The sequence below is a fragment of the Panicum virgatum genome, chromosome 2N (genome assembly GCF_016808335.1).
Source record: "Panicum virgatum strain AP13 chromosome 2N, P.virgatum_v5, whole genome shotgun sequence".
Lineage (NCBI taxonomy): Eukaryota > Viridiplantae > Streptophyta > Magnoliopsida > Poales > Poaceae > Panicum > Panicum virgatum.
The window spans coordinates 25,858,413-25,878,987 of record NC_053146.1 but is presented as its reverse complement, the minus strand read 5'-3'; the positions used below and the strand labels follow the sequence as shown (position 1 = coordinate 25,878,987).

Below are 20,575 nucleotides of genomic sequence, written 5' to 3'. Positions count from 1 at the left end.
CTTTGGGTAGGCACAATATGGTAGCAAGGAATATCAAAATTTCAATTTAGAATTGCAAAACTGAAAAGTAGTCCCAAGCTAGTCTATGTTGCCGGCCTAGACTCGTCTCAGACTTAGTTCAAGCAAGCAATGAATACAACTTTGGAAGGGACTCATAGGATGCAAGCACTTCTGAATTTTTTTTCTTCTCCTTTTCTTTTCTTTTTTTTTGGTGCGGTTTTTGTTCTTTTTTTCAGAACCTTCAGCCTTTTGTTCTTTTCACTTTTTTTTTAATCTGAACTGCTGCAGAAAAACAAGTGCTATAACAAACACCAATTCTGTTCAAAACACTATGACCTCAGTATAACAGATGTATTTTTAAATTCGTAGCTCCTATTGATCTGAAATTTTTACAGATTAAACTAGACAAAAATTTTAATGTAACCCAACTGGAATCAAGTCAAACAGAGGTCTACAACTCCGGATATAAAAATAACAAATTCACTGTTCAGATTGTGATATGACACTAGCACAAGACACATTTTAAACAAGCAACACAATGACACAATGTGGGACTAAATTTCAGAAAAGCAAACTGAACTGAAAAATTGTGGGGCACAAACGGGTTATAGGACAGCGGAAACAAAATTTTTTAGGGCTTTTTGTGGACTATGGGTGATGAACAAAAACCAATCTAAGGGGGGGGGAAACACGATAATACCTCACGGACAACCTGGAATCTTGATACCACTTGATGTAGACGCGGCCCGATCTTTCGAGAGGTAGGGTAGATTCGATTGATGGAGTATGTGATGTTGGCGATCCAACTTCTAATCAGACACAAATTCGAAGCTTGCAACCGTTACACCACCACTCCGCTGGTTATCAACCAAGCACAACTTGATTGACCTCACCGAGAAGGCTTTTCTTGCAAGCGAATTGAAGAACACAAGCAAGAAAGGATAAACACGCAATCTGAAATTGCAGATGTGTATGAAGCGAAAATCAAAGTGGGGTTCAAGAACTCGATTCCAAAGGACTAATCGACACAGTGGAGGAGATCAAGAACGGGGGCCCTGGATCAATGTATAAGGACTTGTCGCCACAGATACAACGATGCAATGTCTGTTCCTTAAAGGAAAACTCAAGACGAAACAAAACCCAACTCTAAAAGACGGCGGCTACTGAGTTTATATCCTAAGGGACGTCCTAGGGTTGCTGCTGGTGGCCAAGGGGGCGTCCACCAGTTGGGCCAACACGGTACACGGGCCAACATCCCAAAAGACGGTGTTGCAACAACTTGACAGATTTTGGACGTTCAATTGTTTTAGCGATTCCCGTTCACTCCGCATGAATTTGGGCCTCAAACCAGTGCCATTGGAAGCTCCTTGAACTTATCTTTCCATCCATATAAAGTGCATCCAAAACGGACTCCGTATGCGGCATGGGCTTGATTTTGGTGCGGGCTGCTCCTGGACTCCGAAGCAGACTCGAACTCGACTTGGATTGGGCCTCCAACTCGGCTTGGCTGCCCTTGCTGGTCCACCACGCCTCCAAACTCATTCCCAAAGTCCTCCTCATCATCTCCATGGTTTCTAACAATAATTAAATCATTAGGTAGTAATTTATTCTCAAATCCACATGACAAATTTATTTGGAATGAGCTCACTTTATAATCAATGGTTGTATCCGAAGGTAGCATGCCCTCATCACAATGGCTAACCCTAACCAAGGAATTGGGAACCAGAGAAGGCAAGGGAATAGTTTAGATCTGGAGATAACAAGAGGTTGGAGAATAGATCTAAACAGCAAGGGGGGGGGGAATGGCGGCCGGAGGGGTAAAACCTAGTTTACCATTCTATTAAATAATAGTAGCGGTGGCAAAATGGTAAAAACCCAGAAATTTAAGAGTCAGTTACCATTTGCGGTAAAAACGGGATTTTTTCGAGACATTTCTTTTTTCTAAGATTACATTCTAGAAAAGAAAACACTCACAAACTACTCGACATAACTTTTCCTATGGGATTAAATTCCGGAGAAGAGAAAAGTACTCGAACATAGTAAACTACTCGATATTACATCTCGAGTACTTCTTCTTAGCTTCACAACGACTTGGACCTGCACACACACCTCCTGGATCTCCTGGGCGAGGCCTGCTGCAGCTAGATCGGCCCGAGGCCGTGACAAAGTACAAACTTGTTATTCCCATTAAGAGAATAATGATACTCGTATTCTGGGAGAAAAGTTTTAAGAACAAGGAGGCATATTACAGTAAGCGCCTCGCAAGACCTCTTCTTGCATCTTGCAAAGGAATTTCTCCTTCTCCCTGAATACGTTGTAACAAGATTAATTCTCCTCACTAGAGATGTCAGTTCTTGGGTACTCACAACCTGGGAACCCCAAGAGTATAACACAACTAGATGCAACCCATACACAGAGAACCTGCCTCATTGGAATATGCAAGGAAATGATTTCCAGCATGGATCCGCTGAGAGAAGCAAGGTTGCAGAGTTTCGCAGCAGAGACTTCTCTTGCCACTCGCAAATACTATTCTAGCATCTTTTGTTGGAAAAAACTACACAACTTTCAGGAGGGCGAGAGCAAGAACACCAAATACAAGACATGGCTTCAGAAGGTTGGTGCTTCTAGCAAGGCCTATCACCCACCTTATATAGCCGCGTGGGCTTTACTGGTGGACAACCCGTGATGCTACAGTCACAGCTATCACGGGTGTAATAATGAAGATTCTCCACACAGTGAATTCCTATGTGAGTGAACATTAAAGAGATAAATATCTCGGATTTTATTTTTGAGGATATCACGGGTGCAATCAGTATGGCATATCCAATTATATCATTTTTCTGGGATGTTACCCGAAAAAGAGATCTTTTCGGATATCGGGTCTGATTAAACCTACAGATATTTTGGGAATAAAATTTGACGCCACGAAATTAGATCCATAATTCCAAATCTTGGCTCGGGGGCTACCCACAAGATACGGAATTTTGATTTAAGGCTCGGAGGCTGCGGGATATGTGGCATCAATAATTTATTTTTTAATTTTTTGGAAAATAAAAGAAGAAAAAGACTGAAGTGACCCTCAGCCTGATTCTACGATTCAACCTAAGGTTCGGGGGCTACTCCATATGGAGCGCGAGTACCTCACACACCTTATATGATCAAAATTTCGGGGCATGAGCACCTCACAGTCTCGGAGCAACCGGAAGTACTTGGAAGACTACTCGACGTATCTGAAGGAAGACACAGAAGCAAGTAGAAGGACGTTCTGACGACTTGAAGTACTCGAAGACGCCTCGCCAAGTACTCGACGCCTACAGGACTCGGCTACGAAGAGCTCGGGGGCTTGTCAGACCCGGGGCAGCGGGACTGTTTATAGGCATAGAATGTTCTAAAGTAAGGGATAGCACATGGATGTACTTTACCTCTCTTGTAACTAGCCGAATAGGCGTAGAACTAGCAATCACACAGAACGTAGGGTATTATGCACCACGCGGCCCGAACCTGTCTAAATCCTTGTGTTTCTTGCACCATCGAGTTTAAGAGCAGTCGATTCCTACCTACAATCCTACTGCTAAGAGTATTTCTGAGCAGGCTTGGCGGTAAACACCGACAGGGGGGCTGAGGATGCGAGGGAGAAAAGGATCTGCACCTAAGGCCAGTCTCAGTGGGAGTGTCGTCGACACAGTTACCAAGACTAAAAACTAGATAATCGTCTCAGAGGAGTGTTAGGGTGATGACATTTCTCTCACATTTGATGATACTTTTCATTCTCTCTCTTCATAAAAACTTTACCACATCAGCAAAATTAATGCTCATGACACTACCATGACACCCCATTGATGGGCCTAATGTGCATCGCTAGTTTGGTTTGAGGCCTAGAATGAACGGTTCCCGTTCCATCCAAGCAGAACGAATATTCTTGCGAGGGGATGGGTTGCACATCGTCGGTCCTTTCATTGGACGACCAATGAAAATATCGGCAGACTGATGGGCGACGCATGAGTCGCCAATTCACTCTTTTTAGTAGTGAGACAGGTAAACGCACTTAGGCGTGCCAAATGACTTGAATTAAATAATAGTCCTCCGATTTAAAATGGATGGTCTACAGCCAACGATGAGCCGGTACGCTGGAATTAAGTCTGACGAAACTGAATCGCTTCCGCTGTGCCTGACAAGCACGAAGATCCTGTGCTCGCGCCGGCGTGCCGCCGCACACGGCCCAGAGGCCATGTTTCGCGGGTCATGGCGCCGCCGCCGCCGAGGTAGGTTGGGGTCTCAAGGGCAGTCTTTGATATACATGCCATTAAGAAAATTGGGTGTGCCATACATGTCACTAAAAAGTTAGGTGGATTATTTATGCCATCGCGCGAATTTTTTATGATACACATGCCACTTTGGACGGAAAGAGGTCTAACAGACACGGAGATGGAGAAAGATTGATTTGCCCATCATGCTGCCGTGCCGCGCCGTGGCGAGCACCTTGCTGCCGCGCCCCGCGCCTTGGAGCGGCCGCCGCAGCACGTCCTCCCACACCCAACCACGCCACACGTCGTGCAGCACGAGCAGGAACCTCCTCTTCCCCACCAGCCTCGCCAGCATCCGGTCGAGGTCGGCGAAGCTCTCGCCGCCCGTCGTGCCGCCGCCGAACGAGTTGATGACCTGAACGAGCAAGCCGGCCTAGGTGTACTCCCTTGGGACACGCACTCATGCCCTTGCCCCGAAGCGTCGTCGCACCCTCTCGTTGTCGTACACTTTGGTGGCGAGCATGGTCTTGCCAATGCCGTCGGGGCCGACGATGGCGACGACAGCGCAGCCGGCCTGCCCGTCCACCTTCGTCAGCTGTCGAACGAGCCCGGCCGCATCGTCCTCGATCCTTGAGCCGACGATGCCGCCGCCAAGTGCCTGGGTCCCCAGAGCTTGCCGGTGCCTTGGTGCCGCGGCCTGGTGGTGGTCGCCGAGGAATGAGCGGAGCTGCATCTAGTTCTTCTCCTTGAGTATGACCTGCAGCTTCCAGTTCAGGCTCCTGATGTCAACGGCGCCGTCGCCGCCGGGCACGTCCGTGTCGCAGCAGGAGGACAGCAGCCGAGGAAGAGCCTGCCACCGACAAGGAACAAGCAAAAGGAGGGGACCGAGTGAATCGACAGACGACCTGCTGCGACACGGGCGCTGAACAAGCTAGCGCCATGATCGCATCGCATTTCGCGGAAAACTAATCGAAGCGGCGATGGCGATCCTGCATTCTTGCCTGGTGGTGGTGGGGCTGCTGCTCCCGGGCCCTGTGGCGGCGCGCCGCGCCCTGCACCGATCGGCAGCCGTGTCCGCCTCGTAGGCCGCGGCCCGTGCATTGGCGAGCCAGCACGCGGCGCCCTCATCCCCGCGCGCGGCGCGCGCCTCGTCGTCCCGCGCCGCGACGCCCACCCGCTTCAGCCTCCCGGCCAGCGCCTGAGCCTTCGCCGCGACGCCGAGCCGCCTCGGCCCATCCCCCGTCACCACCTCGCGCCACCGCACCGCGGTGTCCGGCACGAACGCGCCGAGCACCACGGCCATGGCTCTCCCTCTACTCCCCACACGAAACCGAACCAAACACACACGCGCACGCCTTCGGTTCGGTTACTCCTAATCGGTCGCCAGGAATCCAAGGCGGCGGCGGCGGCACCCCGTGCCCGCGGCGGCAGCGCGCCCAGGTGGCGCCCTGCCGGCGGCGGCGCACGGACCGTAGGAGCGAGGTGGGTCCCAGGGGCACAATGGTCATTTGGATTGGTGGGTCCCACCTGTAAGGCCTCTAACTGTGTTAAGTTCTAACAGAATATGGATGGAATGGTACACACGTCAAAAAAAATTCGCACGATAGCATAAATGACCCACTAACTTTTTAGTGACATGTATAGCGCAACTAATTTTTTTTTAATAGCATGTATGTCAGAAGGGCCACCATTGTTGCTCAGTGCCCGCGCGCCGCACGTGTAAGGTGGAAGTTAATGGGGGTACCACGCGTCCGCCGGTGGGTGGCCTTGGAAGCTCGGACCCACGCACGCGCTTCTAGGCGTTTCCTACCGTTTTCATTCGAGAAGCCGGGCACGGCAACCACCCGACGTGGCCCCATCTCGCGACGGAACCAGATCCTCTGCAGTTGGCCCTTTTGACGTCGCTCAGCAGTCACAGCAATCTGGCCGCACAAACAGGATCCAACGATGATGGCTCACTCGCCCAGCCCTCATGCCCGATGGTGGCTCGTTTTGCGGCTGCAGCACTCCTGCGCGTCTTGGCTGGCTCGGCTGGCTCCTGCACCACGCTTGGCCTCGGCCCAACAAGAACAGGACCTTTTGGCGCGAGGACGACCGCGGGTGGCGGCGTAGCTGGAGGACGAGCCGCGGGCAGCGCCGCGGCGGCGATCAGACTGGTTGGAGCATTGATCAAGCACAGGTCGGTTAATCTCATTTTTCTTCTTCGTGACTTGATTATTTCTAGCAAACTCTGCTATGTGGTTTGATTGTCTTCCATCTCCCCTTAGTACACTGTTGGAATTCATCAAAGAAGCTTGAGCAATGGTTGGAGCGCTGATCACGCACAGGTCAGTTAATCACCTTTTCTTCTTCGTGACTTGATTATTTCCAGCAAAGTCTGCTATGTGATTTGATTGTCTTCCACCTCCCCTTAGTAGACTGTTGGAATTCATCAAAGAAGCCTGGGGCAAAGTAGAACTAGAATTCTACAATGTCTGAAATCACAACAGAAAACGTGAACAGCTAGCCAAGCAGAACTAGAATTCTACAATGTCTGAAGTCAGCTGCCCCTCCTGCTTGAAGAAGCAAATTTCAGACTGAAACTTATGCAGTCACAACTCTGGATAGTTCTGAATCTTCTGATCAAACGTAGGCAGTCAATCTGAGATGATTCAATAAGCAGTACACAGAAACAGGAGCATTTTGGAGACTGCAAAATTCTTTCAGCCAACACCAAATAAATCTCGACTGGGAGCATGAGAAGATAATGTGGTAATTTTGGAGACTTGCTTCTGGTAGGCAGAACAGAGGCATTGCTGCAAACAGAGAAAGAGCTCGGCGTCCTGAGCTTGGCGAGCGCATCGGCCACCGCGGGCACAAGGTGCTTGAGCCTGCGCAGCTGCGCCGCCGCTCCTCCGTCGTGGCCGTCGCGGCCGCAGCAAGCAAGCAAAGTTCGCCGGACCTCGCCGTCAGCCCCCGACTTGCTGTGCGCCGCACCGCCCTCCCTCGCTCCAGCCGCCGCCCGATCCCTGCTCGCCCGTGGCCGCCTCCACCGTCACGGCCGCAGTGAGTCCCCGCCTCCACCGTCACGGCGGCTGGGCCCGCGGCCGCCTCCGCCGTCACAGCCGCAGCGAGCAATAAGCAGGAGAGGAGGGGAAGGAGATGCGAGCCGCCAAAGGGTTCTGTTCCTGTTGGGCCGACGCCCAGCGTGGTGCAGGAGCCAGCCGAGCCAGCCAAGGCGCAGGAGCGCTGCAGCCGCAGAACGAGCCACCATCGGGCATGAGGGCTGGGCGAGTGAGCCATCACTGTTTGCGCGGCCAGATTGCTGTGACTGCAAGCGACGTCGAAAGGGCCGACTGTAGAGGATCTGCATCCTCTCGCGACGGGAAAAGGGTAGGAATCGCACTCGCGCTCGAAAGACCACCACCATTCGACGCAAAACCGAGGTTCTCCCCCCGACCCTCAAAGCGTCGCCAGGCGCAGATCCGGCCACCAGCGCGATCTCCGCTGCAGCGCAGGTGCGGCTCCTTCCCCTCCCCTAACTCGCCTCTGGCAGTCAGTCAGTCCCTGCGCTCGCCTTGGCAACTGCTCTCAGATCCGAGCAGGGCGTCCGCGCAGGGGAGCGGCGCGCGGAGCAGTGGGAGATCCTTCCGCCGTCCCTTGCCCAGGATGGCGTGTTCCGCTCCCTACCGGGAAGCCACGCTTACTGCGAGGATTGCTCGCCCCGTTCCGTGGAACCAATCCGTTTCTTCACCGTGTGTCGGGAGGACCGCAAATCCAAATCTCCTTTAGGTTTTGTCCCCAGCGTCCTCAAATCCAAATCTCTCTACTGTTACGGGATCAGATGCTCCAGTCTATCCGGTTTGATCTGTTTTTATTTCTGTTTTGTTGTTTTTTTTGTCGCGTTGTCCATGTGCGTAATGGACCATCTAGTGCCGCCCACCCTCACGTACTCTTCTCTCAAGTGGTCCATGTTCTGACGTCCTGTATGGATGAAATGTTCCTAGTTCGGCGGTCTTATGACTCTTATCCATTTACACGGCTGGAGTTCTCTTGCCATCCTCCAAGTAATTTTTAGGCAAACAGGTGTTGGAAACTTACATCTATTGATTCAAAGAGTCGCTAGTTTACTACTAACCTTCTAACTACTACTTGTCAGAACTGTGCCGTGTTCTGACTCCGTGCTTATCATATTCTGGTCAACTTTGTTGCTTCTCCTTTAAGCAAGCTGCCATTTTCTAAAATTTGTTTTTCCCTGCGCTGTCCTTCATGCACATCTGCTACTGATTTTGGTCAGCTTGCACGTTTCAATCACCCACTCTGCAAATGCACGCAAACAGAAAATGGAACCTACAAGCAAGCATATGAACAGAATCTAAAAGGAAGTAAGGAACCACTGGACTGTCCGGAAGATAATGTGATCTAAATACTTAGAAGAACTATTCTCATCAAGAAACTATTGAATCAGACAAGAGTCATATCACTTTTGAAGATCCTTTGCTTGGACAGAGTGCTATTTTGAATCTGTGATGTGCTTACACGGAAGAGGTTGACCCCGCCCAAATTTGTTAATCTTGGTAGCTAGAAGAACTCCTTTTCCCTTTCCATTATGAAGCCTAGTGGTACCCACAATAATGACCCCCCCCCCCCCCCAAAAAAAAAAATCATGGGTCCATGGGTCATCACCCATGTTCTTATGTATTTTCTAGTGCAGCAAAGCTGTTGCTTGTTTATAACATGCTACTAACCTCATGATCCTGTGGTTACTTTTATGCAGTGAAATTAGTCAAGTTACTCTCAATGCTTCAGATATAGCACAAAACCATGGGATAAGTTACTGAAAATAATTCAGACATGTCTGTTCTACAAAGAATTGCTACGAGCGGTATGGCACTGTTGAAAGACTATGGTCTGAATGGAGTTGTTGGTGCTGTGCTCCTGGCTATAGTTATTCCTTTATTGCTTACCTCAATGTTTGGCAAAAAGACAAAGAAAAGGGCAGTGCAAGCTGACGTGGGTGGAGAGGCGGGACTTGCCATGCGAAACAGTAGATTTTCATCCTTAGTTCAAGTCCCATGGGAGGGTGCCACCACAATGGCAGCTCTATTCGAGATGGCCAGCAAAAAGTACTCTCGACGGAGGTGTCTTGGCACAAGAAAGCTAATTAATAAGGAATTTGTCGAGTCATCTGATGGTAGGAAGTTTGAGAAATTGCATCTTGGTGAATATCAATGGGATACCTATGCAGAAGCTTTTAATCGTGCATGTAATTTTGCTTCTGGACTTATCAAGATGGGCCACAAACTAGATAGTCATGCAGCAATCTTTTCTGATACAAGAGCTGAGTGGATCATTGCTGCCCAGGTAATTACATCACATCGTGCATGCTATTATATTTAGGGCATCTATAAAAAGTTGTAAAAGCTCTCTGACTACAGTGTTACCTTTTTTCTTTTTAGGGATGTTTCCGACAAAGTTTGACGGTTGTAACAATATATGCTTCTCTTGGTGAGGATGCATTGGTGCATTCACTAAATGAGGTTCAGTGTATATGGAGCACTGTTATAGTTTTTTTTTTAATCTTCCCTTGCACTTCCTCCAGTCGAGAACTATCCAATTACTTACATTTATGCTATTTATTTAGGCAACGTATGCTATACAAACCACCTTCGTATGCAAACTATAGAAACACTAATTTGGGTCATCGGATCAACATCCAAGGGGCATGGGGGATGGAATGATTTTATAATCTGGACCTGCCCTTGGATTGGGTAATCACACTTTTGCAAATCCCCCCTCACCCCCCTGTGCCCCTCCCCTTGGATGTTGATCCGATGGTCCAAATTGGAGTTTTCATAGTTTGCATACGAAGGTGGTTTGCATAGCATACGTTGCCATTTATTTAACCTGATAGCTTTAGAAAAACCTAAATGCCCATACCCCACAGCTACCTTTGCTCCTAGTGTAGTGGTCTATTTGCTAAATTATCTTTGTTAAGTGTTAACTGTTGATAAGTTCTTGATGTATATGGAAGTTTTTACCAATCCTGCATAAATGGAAGAACTTACATTATTTGGTGTCGAAGCGTTGAAGACCAGGAATTTTATGAACAGTTATTGTTTTAGTCCAACATCTTACTCTTTTGTTGAATTTCAGACACAAGTTTCAACTCTGATATGTGATTCGAAGCAACTTAAGAAGTTACCTGCAATCAGCTCTAAATTGCAAAGTCTTAAACATATTATCTATATTGAGGATGAACCTGTTGAGGCCGAGACACTGAATCAAATGAATCTTTGGACAACATTGTCTTTCACTGAAGTAGAGGAGCTGGGCAAAACATCACACATTGATGCTAGGTTACCTTCAAGCTCTGATACTGCAGTTATCATGTATACAAGCGGAAGTACTGGTCTTCCCAAGGTAGGCTGCTGACCAAAGATACTTCAATTTCTTACCCATTCATAATCTTGTAATTTGCGTGAATATAAATAATAGAAAAGGCGTCTGTGCTGAATCTAGAATTAAATCCAAACTAAAGTATGATCCGTTCATTGAGAATTGCTCTGTTTGATCAACATCTGAAACCAACATTAGAGTAATGACTAACAATATCCTCCATTTGCACCCATACACATATTTCGTTCACAGAGGAGGAAACAGAAAAATTCTTTTCTTCATACATTCATTTTTTTGAAAGCTTCTTCATACATTCTTATTTCATATGCTTTATCTTCATATATCAGATATCATAGATCATCAAGGATGCTTACTTTTGTTACTGCCATCTAATATGCAGTTAATCAGTTCAAACTTCTACTTGTCGATTCTACTATCCACATCATTTGATTTCCTGAATCCATAGTAGCAGGACTAATTGGGCTATAATAGTGCTGTCGGACAAAAGGAGCCACATTTGAATGTCCAGTGCCCCCCCTTTTTTTTCTGTTGGGTGTCTAGCAAATTGATGATAATGACTGAGCACTATAAAACTTGTACTATACTGTACAAAGCTTTCAGTTTGACATAGTTCTTTAGATATATGTAGCTATCAGACTCATGCAAGTGGACTAGTAAAATCTAGAATAGTTTTCTAGAGTTTGCTGTGCCACATCAACTGGCTAGTAAGGGGCTTGGTTTCTTCCTATGAGTTCATTGCAGATATCTTGATTGATGCAGTGCTTTTTTCTTCAATAATTCAATTTTTGCTTCATTTTGACATAGGGTGTAATTATCACGCATGGCAACATGGTGGCCACAACTGCAGCAGTCATGACAATCGTCCCAAACCTTGGCATGGACGATGTTTATTTGGCTTACCTTCCATTAGCTCATGTCTTTGAGCTAGCAGCAGAGGTGATATATTTTGTAATTCATATACTCCTTCCATCCCAAAAAGAATGCAACTCTACCTATGCACCTGGACAGAGAGGTATATAGCCAGAATTGTATTCTTTTTGGGATGGAGGGATTACATGCATTTTAAAGGAGCTATTGCAATATTTGACGATATGATGTTGTCCAGACTGTCATGTTGGCTTCTGGTACTGCTGTTGGATATGGTTCAGCTATGACTATGACTGATACTTCGAACAAGATTAAGAAGGGGACAAAGGGAGATGTTTCTGTACTGAAACCTACTCTTATGATCTCAGTTCCTGCAATTTTGGATCGTATCAGAGATGCGGTGTTTAAGAAGGTGATTTATTTTCTGAATTTTATATTCCCAGCAATTTTTGTTGATTAGCCTTCTGAACGTTTGAATATTTTATGTATATTTATTCTATGTATATATTGATTCTAATTATCACCTAATTTATGTTGCTGTGTGTAAATGTTTCTTTGTATATCCATCCCTTGTGCTCTTTGTGACAAAAAATTATGTTCATTTGATAAAATTGGCACAGCTTAAGCAAGGTTTAGATTTTGTGTACTTTCTTTTTGAGGCATGTCCTGTGAAATTTCTAATTTGTGGCTAGGACATGAGGTCACAATATGGGTAGGGTTTCGAGGCCAGTTCTACAAGGTCACAAACCAAACAGGCCACTATGCTTCTTTGAGTTAGATTTGCACAATGAGATCTAGTAGAATTTTGTTATTAAAACTGTAAAATTGGTAGCCTTGAAATGGCATGAATCGCTTGTGACCATGAGGAAGCCATCAACTATCATCACTGTGAAAATTAACTTCTAAATTTCTCTTTCCAGGTTGGTGAGAAGGGTGGCCTGACAAAAAAACTTTTTGATTTTGCATATAATCGAAATCTAGCAGCAATTGAGGGGAGTTGGTTTGGATCTTGGGCACCAGAGAGGATGATATGGGACAACATTATTTTTAAACCAATTCGCGCAATGCTTGGAGGGCGTGTACGATTTGTTCTTTGTGGTGGTGCACCTCTATCAAGTGACACACAAAGATTTATGAATATATGTCTAGGGTAATTTCTTCTGCCCAGCTTGTCTCAAATTACGATTTTATTGTTGGCAGGGGATTGGCTGGACTGAATAATGTGTTTGTTACTCATGGGGCATTATATCATTGAGATTCTGTATTCTCATTAACCCTTGCAACTTCTACTAGTTGACACTCTACCTTGGTTTTTAAGCTTGGTTTGTAGCAGCTTTAAATTCATTTCCACGCATCCAAGCTAGAGATTTTTGGATTGTGAATTTGCAATATAGTTTGCTATAAAAGCTTTTAATCAATGTTCTCACCGTGGGTACTGCTAGAGGATAATTTCCATTGTGATCCTCCAAACCCTAGAAGGGTGGGCAATATAGTAGCTGTACATGGGCCTCTAGATGGGCCTAACACATATACACCAACACCCCCCGCAGTCTGAATTACCGGCGCAGTGGAGTTCAAGACTGGAGAACAAAGAAAGCACACACAGGGACAAAACCCTCCGCAGCCACAACTAGCCACCTGCTACATTGAGGCTGGAGCGAAACTCCGAGAAAGTCGAGGAAGGGAGACCCTTGGTGAAGATGTCGGCAAACTGGGAGGTGGTCGGGACATGGAGGACCCGAACATCGCCGATAGCAACCCGGTCGCGAACGAAGTGCAAGTCGATCTCCACATGTTTCGTCCGCTGATGCTAAACGGGGTTGGTGGAGAGATACACGGCGCCAACGTTGTCGCAGTAGACGAGCGTGCTCTTGGCGACCGGGCTATGGAGCTCCGCCAAGAGCTGTCGAAGCCAAGACGCCTCCGCCACGCCGTTAGCGACAGCACGGTACTCCGCCTCGGCACTGGAGCGGGAGACAACCGGCTGCCGCTTGGACGACCAGGAGACAAGGTTGCCGCCCAGGAAGACGGCATAGCCGAAAGTGGAGCGGCGAGTGTTCGGACAGCCAGCCTAGTCAGCGTCGGTGTAGACAACCAGCTCAGCAGAGGGAGATCGGTGAAGAACCAGGCCAAAGTCAACAGTGCCACGGACGTAGCGGAGGAGACGCTTCAGCGCAGCAAGATGTGACTCCCGGGGATCATGCATATGAAGGCAGACTGCCGAACGGCATATGTGAGGGCATATGAGAGGTCCGGCCTGGTGAAAGTGAGGTACTGCAAGGCTCCATTAAGACTCCGGTAGATAGTAGGATCAGTCACGGGATCACCCAGAGCAGCAGACAGCTTCGCCTGAGTGTCGACAGGAGCTGGCTTGCAATCAGTCATCCCAGCCCACTCCAGAATATCAAGTGCATACTGCTGCTGGTGAAGGAGAATGTCAGAAGGACGAGGCTCAACAGTAACACCCAAGTGATGGAGCTGACCAAGATCCTTCATAGCAAACTCCTGCTGCAAAGAGGATATGATGTGCTGAAGCAACTGCTGACTGGAGGCTGTGAGCACAATGTCATCAACTGGACTGAAGGTCTCATCATAGTCCACACAAGGTCGCTGGGTGAAACCCCGGAGAACCCAGCGAGCCTTGTAGCGATCCAGTGTGCCATCAGCCTGACGCTTATGCGTCCAGATCCACTTGCCAGTGACCACATTGCAACCAGACAGACGTGGCGCGAGGTCCCACGTCTGGTTGGCAAGAAGAGCCGCGTACTCCTCTTCCATGGCGCAACGCCAGTTATGATCCGCCAGGGTGTCGCGAACAAAGGATGGTACCGGAGAGATCCGCGGCTCTCCCTCGATGGCGGAGAGAGTCGCGGGCTGAGTAGACATCCGCCGAGTCACCATGGGATGAATATGACCAGGGTCCCGATGGATGACGGGCGGGTGGTACACCACCGGCTCGACACGAGAGCGAGATGGTGAAGGTGGCGGCGGCGACGACTCCGGTGTAGGCGACGGGAGCCTCCGGAGCCGGAGTCGGCGCCAGTACTGGCACCGAACGACGCCGGTACACCTGCACCGGCTGAGCGTAGTGCGCAGGCGCAGGAGGACGCACTGGGGCTGCGCGTAGCGCAGCAGGAGACACCGAGGCCGCGCGTGGTGCGACAGAAGGCACCGGGGCCGCGCGTGGCGCGACAGAAGGCACTGGGGCCGCGCGAGGCGCAGCAGGGATCACCGGAGGTGGAGCCAATGTACTAGGAAAACCTGTAGGAAAAGTACAGGGACTCCAACTCGGGGTCAGGGGAAGGTGTAGAGGAGGTGGAGTAGGGGAAATCTGACTCGTCAAACACGTGTCGGGAGATGAGGACCCGGCGAGAGATGAGGTCAAAGCATCGGTACCCCTTGTGGTCAGGGGAGTAACCAATAAAGACACGAGTCGAGCGGGGTGCTAGTTTGTTAGGAGCAGTGGCGGAGATGTTAGGATAACATGCACACCCGAAGACACGAAGGTGGTCGTAGCGAGGAGGGGTACCGAAAAGAGCGTGGTGTGGAGTGGGAGCAGGAGAAGCCATGGATGAAAGGCGGTTGAGGAAGTAGGTGGCAGTGTGGAGACTCTCAGCCTAGAAGCGGGGAGGCAGAGAGGCCTGGATCAGAAGGGTGCGCATGACGTCGTTCGTCGTGCGAATCATCCGCTCAGCCTTGCCGTTCTGGGGAGAGGTATATGGACAAGACATAGGCAGCTGAACACCCTGAGAGAGGAAGAAAGAACGGGAGGTGGAGTTGTCGAACTCACGCCCGTTGTCATACTGGACGGCCTTAATGGTGAGGCCGAACTGAGTGGACACCTAGGCAAAGAAGTGGAGGAGGGTGGGAAAGGCCTCAGACTTGGCGCGCAAAGGAAAAGTTCAAGAGTAATGAGAGAAATCATCAACCACCACCAGATAGTATTTATAACAAAAAATGCTGGGTACAGGAGAAGTCCACAGGTCACAGTGAACAAGATCAAAGGCATGCGTCGCATGCGAAGAAGAAGAAGAAAAAAGAAGTCTAACATGACGACCAAGCTGGAACGCATGACAGAGATGCTCAGTAGGAGCCCTAGTACAAGGAACATTGGTACTACGACTAAGCTGAGCTAGGTCGGGGTGACCAAGCCGGCGGTGCCAGGTGGTGGAAGACGGCGTCGCGACAAAGCCAGCAGACGAAGAAGAAGTCGAAGGCGAAGTAGCGGAAGCAGGAAGACGAAGGGTGTAAAGAGGCCCCGAGCTGTCACATTGGAGGAGCTGTCACATTGGAGGAGCGGACGCCGGGAAACCGAATCCTTCACAGTAAGACCAGAGGAGTCAAATTTGATGGAACAAGAATTGTCAGCAGTAAACTGGCGAATGGAAAAAAGATTATGAATCATCTGAGGAGCAACAAGAACATTGGGAAGACGGAAAGAACCAGGAGCAGAACCCACGACGGTGACAGGAAGACAAGACCCATCGCCAACCATGATGGAAGAACAAGAGGGATGTGGGGGTCGGACAGAAGAGAGGATACCGGCATCTGGGGTGGTGTGGAAGGAGGCACCCGAGTCGGCGATCCACTCAGTGCTGACCGGACTGCGCTAGCGCGGCCTGGTCCCACCCCCCAGGCCAGGTCGGTGGCTGGCTGGGCTGAGCGGGTGGAGTCCAGGACGGCGCGAGCAGGGGAGCAGCACCGGTGAACATGGCCACCGGCTGCTGTGGGCGAGAGCCCCCCCTCGACGCTGGAACGGCCACATCGAGATGTGCCCTGACCATGGGTTGCTGAAGGATGGTCAGGGCGTACCTCCAGGGGCAGGAGCGGGAGCTGGGACCCCACTAGAACCACCACCGGTACCAGCACCACCAGAAGCAGGGGCACCAGTACCACCACCACCACGTGCCCCCTCGGCCGACGACGTCCACCACAGCCCCCCCCCCCCCCGACCCCCAGTCTGCCCGGTGGGAGGAGCACCAAGGAGGGAGGTGGCTGGCGAGGCGGAGGAAGCCGGTGGAGCAGCCACGAGCGCGGTGGAGGAGGACGAGGACGAGCCGTCGCGGGACCCCTGGTGATCTCCTTGAGAACGAGGTCGTCCTGGACCTGCAAAAAGGAGGGGAAGGGCCTCTGGCGGGCGATCCATGTCCGCAGGTGGTCATAGGTGGAGTTGAGACCTCGCAGGACATTGATCACCAAGACCCGGTTGGGCACCGGGCACCCGAGGTCGTGAAGAGCATCAGCCATGCCGTTCATCCTCCTGCAGAACTCACCAACGGAGAGGTCCCCCTGCTCGAAGGTGCGGAAGGACGCGTCGAGCTGGAGAGCGCGGAACTCGGCGTTGCCAAGGAAGAACTGCCCCTCGAGCGCCAGCCAGGCTTGTCGCGCGGTGCCGCCATGAGTCCTGACGATGTCTTGCAGATCTAGGGAGATGGTCCCAATGACTCAGGACATGGCGACGCTATCGAGGCGTAGCCACACCACGCCCCGCGCCTCGACCGGCGTGTCGAGGAGGACGTGGTCGTCGAGGGTGTAGCGGCGGAGGGCGAGGAGGACCTAGTCCCACCAGCGCCCGTACGAGGAGGACGTAGGGTCGAGGAGGACGGAGACTAGGGCCTTGATATTCTGGACGCCGGCGGCCTGGAGGTGAAGCTGGGCGACCATGGAATCGGTCGGGTCGGGCCGGGGTCCAGAACCCGAGGGCGGAGCTTGGTGAGGAAGAAGAGGCAGCGTGCTCGGTGAAGGGGACGACGGGCTGTTGGCCGAAGGAGAGGAGGATGTAGTGCTCCGCCTCGGCGACTCGGCGAGCAAGAGCGTCGGCCGCGGAGCGCTCGCGCTCCCAGGTGATGCAGCCGCGCGGACCCGCTCCTGAGCCGCCGCAGCCTCGGACTTGGCGGCGAGGAGGGCCGCGGCGAGAGCAGCGTCGGCCGGAGCAGCTCCGGCGATGAGGGGCGGCGTCCCGCGGAAGGCGGCGGCGGCGAACGGCGCGTCCACGGGGGGCATACCCAGCCCACGCCAGGGAGGAGGAGCAAAGGCCGCGCCCCCCGCGCCCAGACTGAGAGGAGGAGCGGCGGGGGCGGGCAGAGGGGGGGGGGGGGGGGGGGGCGGCGGATCCGCGCCCGCAGGGGCGGGCGATGGCGGCGGTGGCGGATCCGCGCCCACAGGGGCGGGCAGAGGCGGCGGTGGCGGATCCGCGCCCACAGGGGCGGGCAGAGGCGGCGGCAGCGGCGGATCCACGCCGGCGGTGACTAGGGCCGGCGCGCCTGCGACGACGGCTGCCGGGAGGAGCCCGCCCCCCACGGCGGCGGCCGCAAGGGCGGCGGCGGGCCGCCAGGGGCTGTGCGCGCCAGCAGGGGCAGAGGTAGTGGCGCCTGCAGTGGCCGCAGCAGCAGGAGAGGAGGAGAGGGGAGGGAAGGAGAGAGGAGGGGGCTCCGGCGGCCGGCCGGCCATGGAGGCGGCGGCGGCAGGTGAGAGGGAGAGAGAGAGGGAGGCTAAACCTAGTCTGATACCATGCTAGAGGATAATTTCCATTGTGTTCCTCCAAACCCTAAAAGGGTGGGCAATATAGGAGCTGTGCATGAGCCTCTAGATGGGCCTAACACATATACACCAACAGGTACACAAAGGACAAATTTTGTATTATATGCTCATATATTTGGTCCATATACTCGCAAGTCCTGACCATTCTTCTGTCATTATCAGATGGAATAGTTAATTTAAGGTCAGTGTTTAATTGTGTGAGTAATTCTGAATTACTTTGCCAAGTCACAGCTGACAAGATGGAAGATACTAGTATTAACCAGTGGATTTTTCTATATTATATTGGCATATGTAGGCCATGAACTCCCCTGATAAGATAAGGTGATTACTTTTTTTGTGCTTATGTGCTTTTTTTAATTGTTGCTGCAGTGTCCCAGTAGGTCAAGGATATGGTTTGACTGAAACTTGTGCTGGAGCAGCTTTCTCTGAATGGGATGACACAAGTGTGGGTCGTGTTGGTCCACCACTTCCTTGCTGCTATGTCAAGGTTAGTGTATACGGATTTGATGAAACCTGCACTAAAAAGAGTTGACTGAGAGATTCAAGCTTCTCCGGAGGTGTCTTGCTAGGCATCTTTTTCTGGATCCACCTTATGAGCTGCAGAGCTTATAATTTTATTTTTTTTCCAGTGGCATTGCAAACTTTTCCCACTGAATACTTGCCCCAACCATTACCTAATGAGTACACTGAACACTTACATTTTTCCTGAAAGACATTCTGTTCTTTTACCATCTGTAATTTGTTTTCCTGGTCAAACAAATGTAGCTTGTGTCATGGGAAGAAGGTGGTTATACGATTTCTGATTCTCCGATGCCGAGAGGAGAGGTTGTGGTTGGTGGGTACAGCATAACGAAAGGTTATTACAACAATGATGCAAAGACGAATGAAGTATACAAGGTAAGATTCTATCCAAAGTCCAGAACATAGTGGCAATTGAGTGTTGAGGCCTCATCCGGAACATAGTAGTTATCGAGTGTTGAGGACTTGAGGTCTCACCTGATTTCCTTTTGTGTGATCTACAGGTTGATGAGAAGGGCATGCGCTGGTTCTACACTGGTGATATTGGTCGGTTCCATCCTGATGGGTGCCTTGAGATAATTGACAGGAAAAAGGATATAGTAAAACTTCAGCATGGAGAATATGTGTCTCTTGGCAAGGTTTGTTTTGAAAAAAATTTCATCGTAATGTGAATATTTTGTTGAAATGAGATTAACTGTTTTGCTCTCTGCAGGTTGAATCGGCTCTAACAACTAGCAATTATGTGGATAGCATCATGGTTTATGCCGATCCATTTCATAATTATTGTGTTGCCCTGGTTGTTCCAGCACACCAGGCTCTGGAGAAGTGGGCACAAGATTCAGGGATAAATTACAAAGACTTTGAAGAGCTTTGCCAAAATGATCAAGCAATTAAGGAGGTTCAGCAATCCTTATCAAAGGTCAGACATAACTGCGTGCATCTTATCTGACTAAAAATTCTACTGGCAGGGCAGCATGATTGAAAAACCTCTATGGTTTACTAAAACAAAACCTTTCATTTCAAGTGGCGCTGTAGGTTTTGGTTACTTCTTCCTAGTACTAGGATCAACAACCATACTTTTGGAGTTTTGTTTTGCGCAGTAGGAGCATAATGTAACCATATTTTAGTTGCAGGCAGCATCGTTATGCATTCAGTTTTATAATTTATGGCTAACTCATGTTAGATTTATGTTCCTGCTAAACGTTGCATTAGAGCCTATTGGTCCACTGCTAGTCATGTTGTATTGTTGTGTAACATATTAAAAGAACAATCAGCCATCCACCTCAATAAGTTTAGAAAAAGTCTCATGTAAGGTAATTTGCTCCAACTGTGCAGGCCGCAAAAGCAGCTAGGCTTGAGAAATTCGAGATACCAGCAAAGATCTTGTTGCTGCCCGAACCATGGACTCCAGAGTCTGGGCTAGTGACAGCAGCACTTAAACTGAGGAGGGAACAGATAAAGAGCAAATTCAAAGATGATTTGAACAAACTCCATCACTGAAGCAGCGACAGAAGGCTGTTTGGACCTATGTTTTCTGAAGGTACTGGAAGCAGCCTGGAACAGTAGAACCTACTGACCTCTGAAAGGAATAAGCGAGCTTTGTGTACCTCTGCTTGCTAATACATAGCTTGTTCTTGTGTCAGCAGAGAATGCTCAATTTTATGTCTGTTCACGACTGTAAATGTAGTGTTTGTTTCTCCTTGTAATACAAACTACATTCCAAACCGTCTCTCCAGAGGTTTAAACGATGTATAGTGTGTTTTGGGCTTTGTGAGACCAGCTGCCGTTGGATGGGCCTCTGTTCCTTCTCTCATTGGCCGAAGGCAGAAGGCTTGAAGGGGTTATCCTGTCTTTTTTTAGAAAAACGGGTTATCCTGTCACTCTCGATCTCCTCATCACCTTGTGAGGTCGACTTTGGTGCGCGTTTGCGTTTGCATTTGGGTTGGGGGCATATAGTCACTTCTGCGCGCAATTATTTTATTTGGGGTTGCAACGGTGGAGTTAAA

At 50.0% G+C, this 20,575-nt stretch overlaps 1 protein-coding gene across 3 annotated transcripts; it reads left to right on the top strand.

The window, feature by feature from the left end:
- Positions 1–7,582: 7,582 nt before the first annotated feature.
- On the top strand, positions 7,583–20,368 carry LOC120660126 (long chain acyl-CoA synthetase 8-like). 3 transcript variants are annotated; one of them, XM_039938480.1, is made up of 13 exons: positions 7,641–7,741; positions 8,521–8,771; positions 9,001–9,587; positions 9,683–9,763; positions 10,380–10,646; positions 11,448–11,579; positions 11,749–11,922; positions 12,431–12,660; positions 18,420–18,537; positions 18,816–18,947; positions 19,073–19,207; positions 19,282–19,488; positions 19,905–20,368. In XM_039938480.1, the coding sequence occupies exons 3-13, from the start codon at positions 9,078–9,080 to the stop codon at positions 20,067–20,069; spliced, it is 2,151 nt and encodes a 716-aa protein (XP_039794414.1). In that variant the 5' UTR covers positions 7,641–7,741; positions 8,521–8,771; positions 9,001–9,077; the 3' UTR covers positions 20,070–20,368. The 3 variants fall into 3 exon arrangements, with proteins under 3 accessions (XP_039794413.1, XP_039794414.1, XP_039794415.1); XM_039938479.1 differs by lacking the exon at positions 8,521–8,771 and having other exon boundaries at positions 7,583–7,741; XM_039938481.1 differs by lacking the exon at positions 8,521–8,771 and having other exon boundaries at positions 7,642–7,741; positions 9,683–9,731.
- Positions 20,369–20,575: the final 207 nt, after the last annotated feature.

Bases quoted from the DNA above. Each gene is read 5' to 3' on its own strand.
- LOC120660126 (XM_039938479.1), top strand. From the start codon at position 9,078: ATGTCTGTTCTACAAAGAATTGCTACGAGCGGTATGGCACTGTTGAAA. The intron at 9,764-10,379 runs GTTCAGTGTATA...GTTGAATTTCAG, and splicing joins TGGTGCATTCACTAAATGAG to ACACAAGTTTCAACTCTGAT. The intron at 19,489-19,904 runs GTCAGACATAAC...CCAACTGTGCAG, and splicing joins TTCAGCAATCCTTATCAAAG to GCCGCAAAAGCAGCTAGGCT.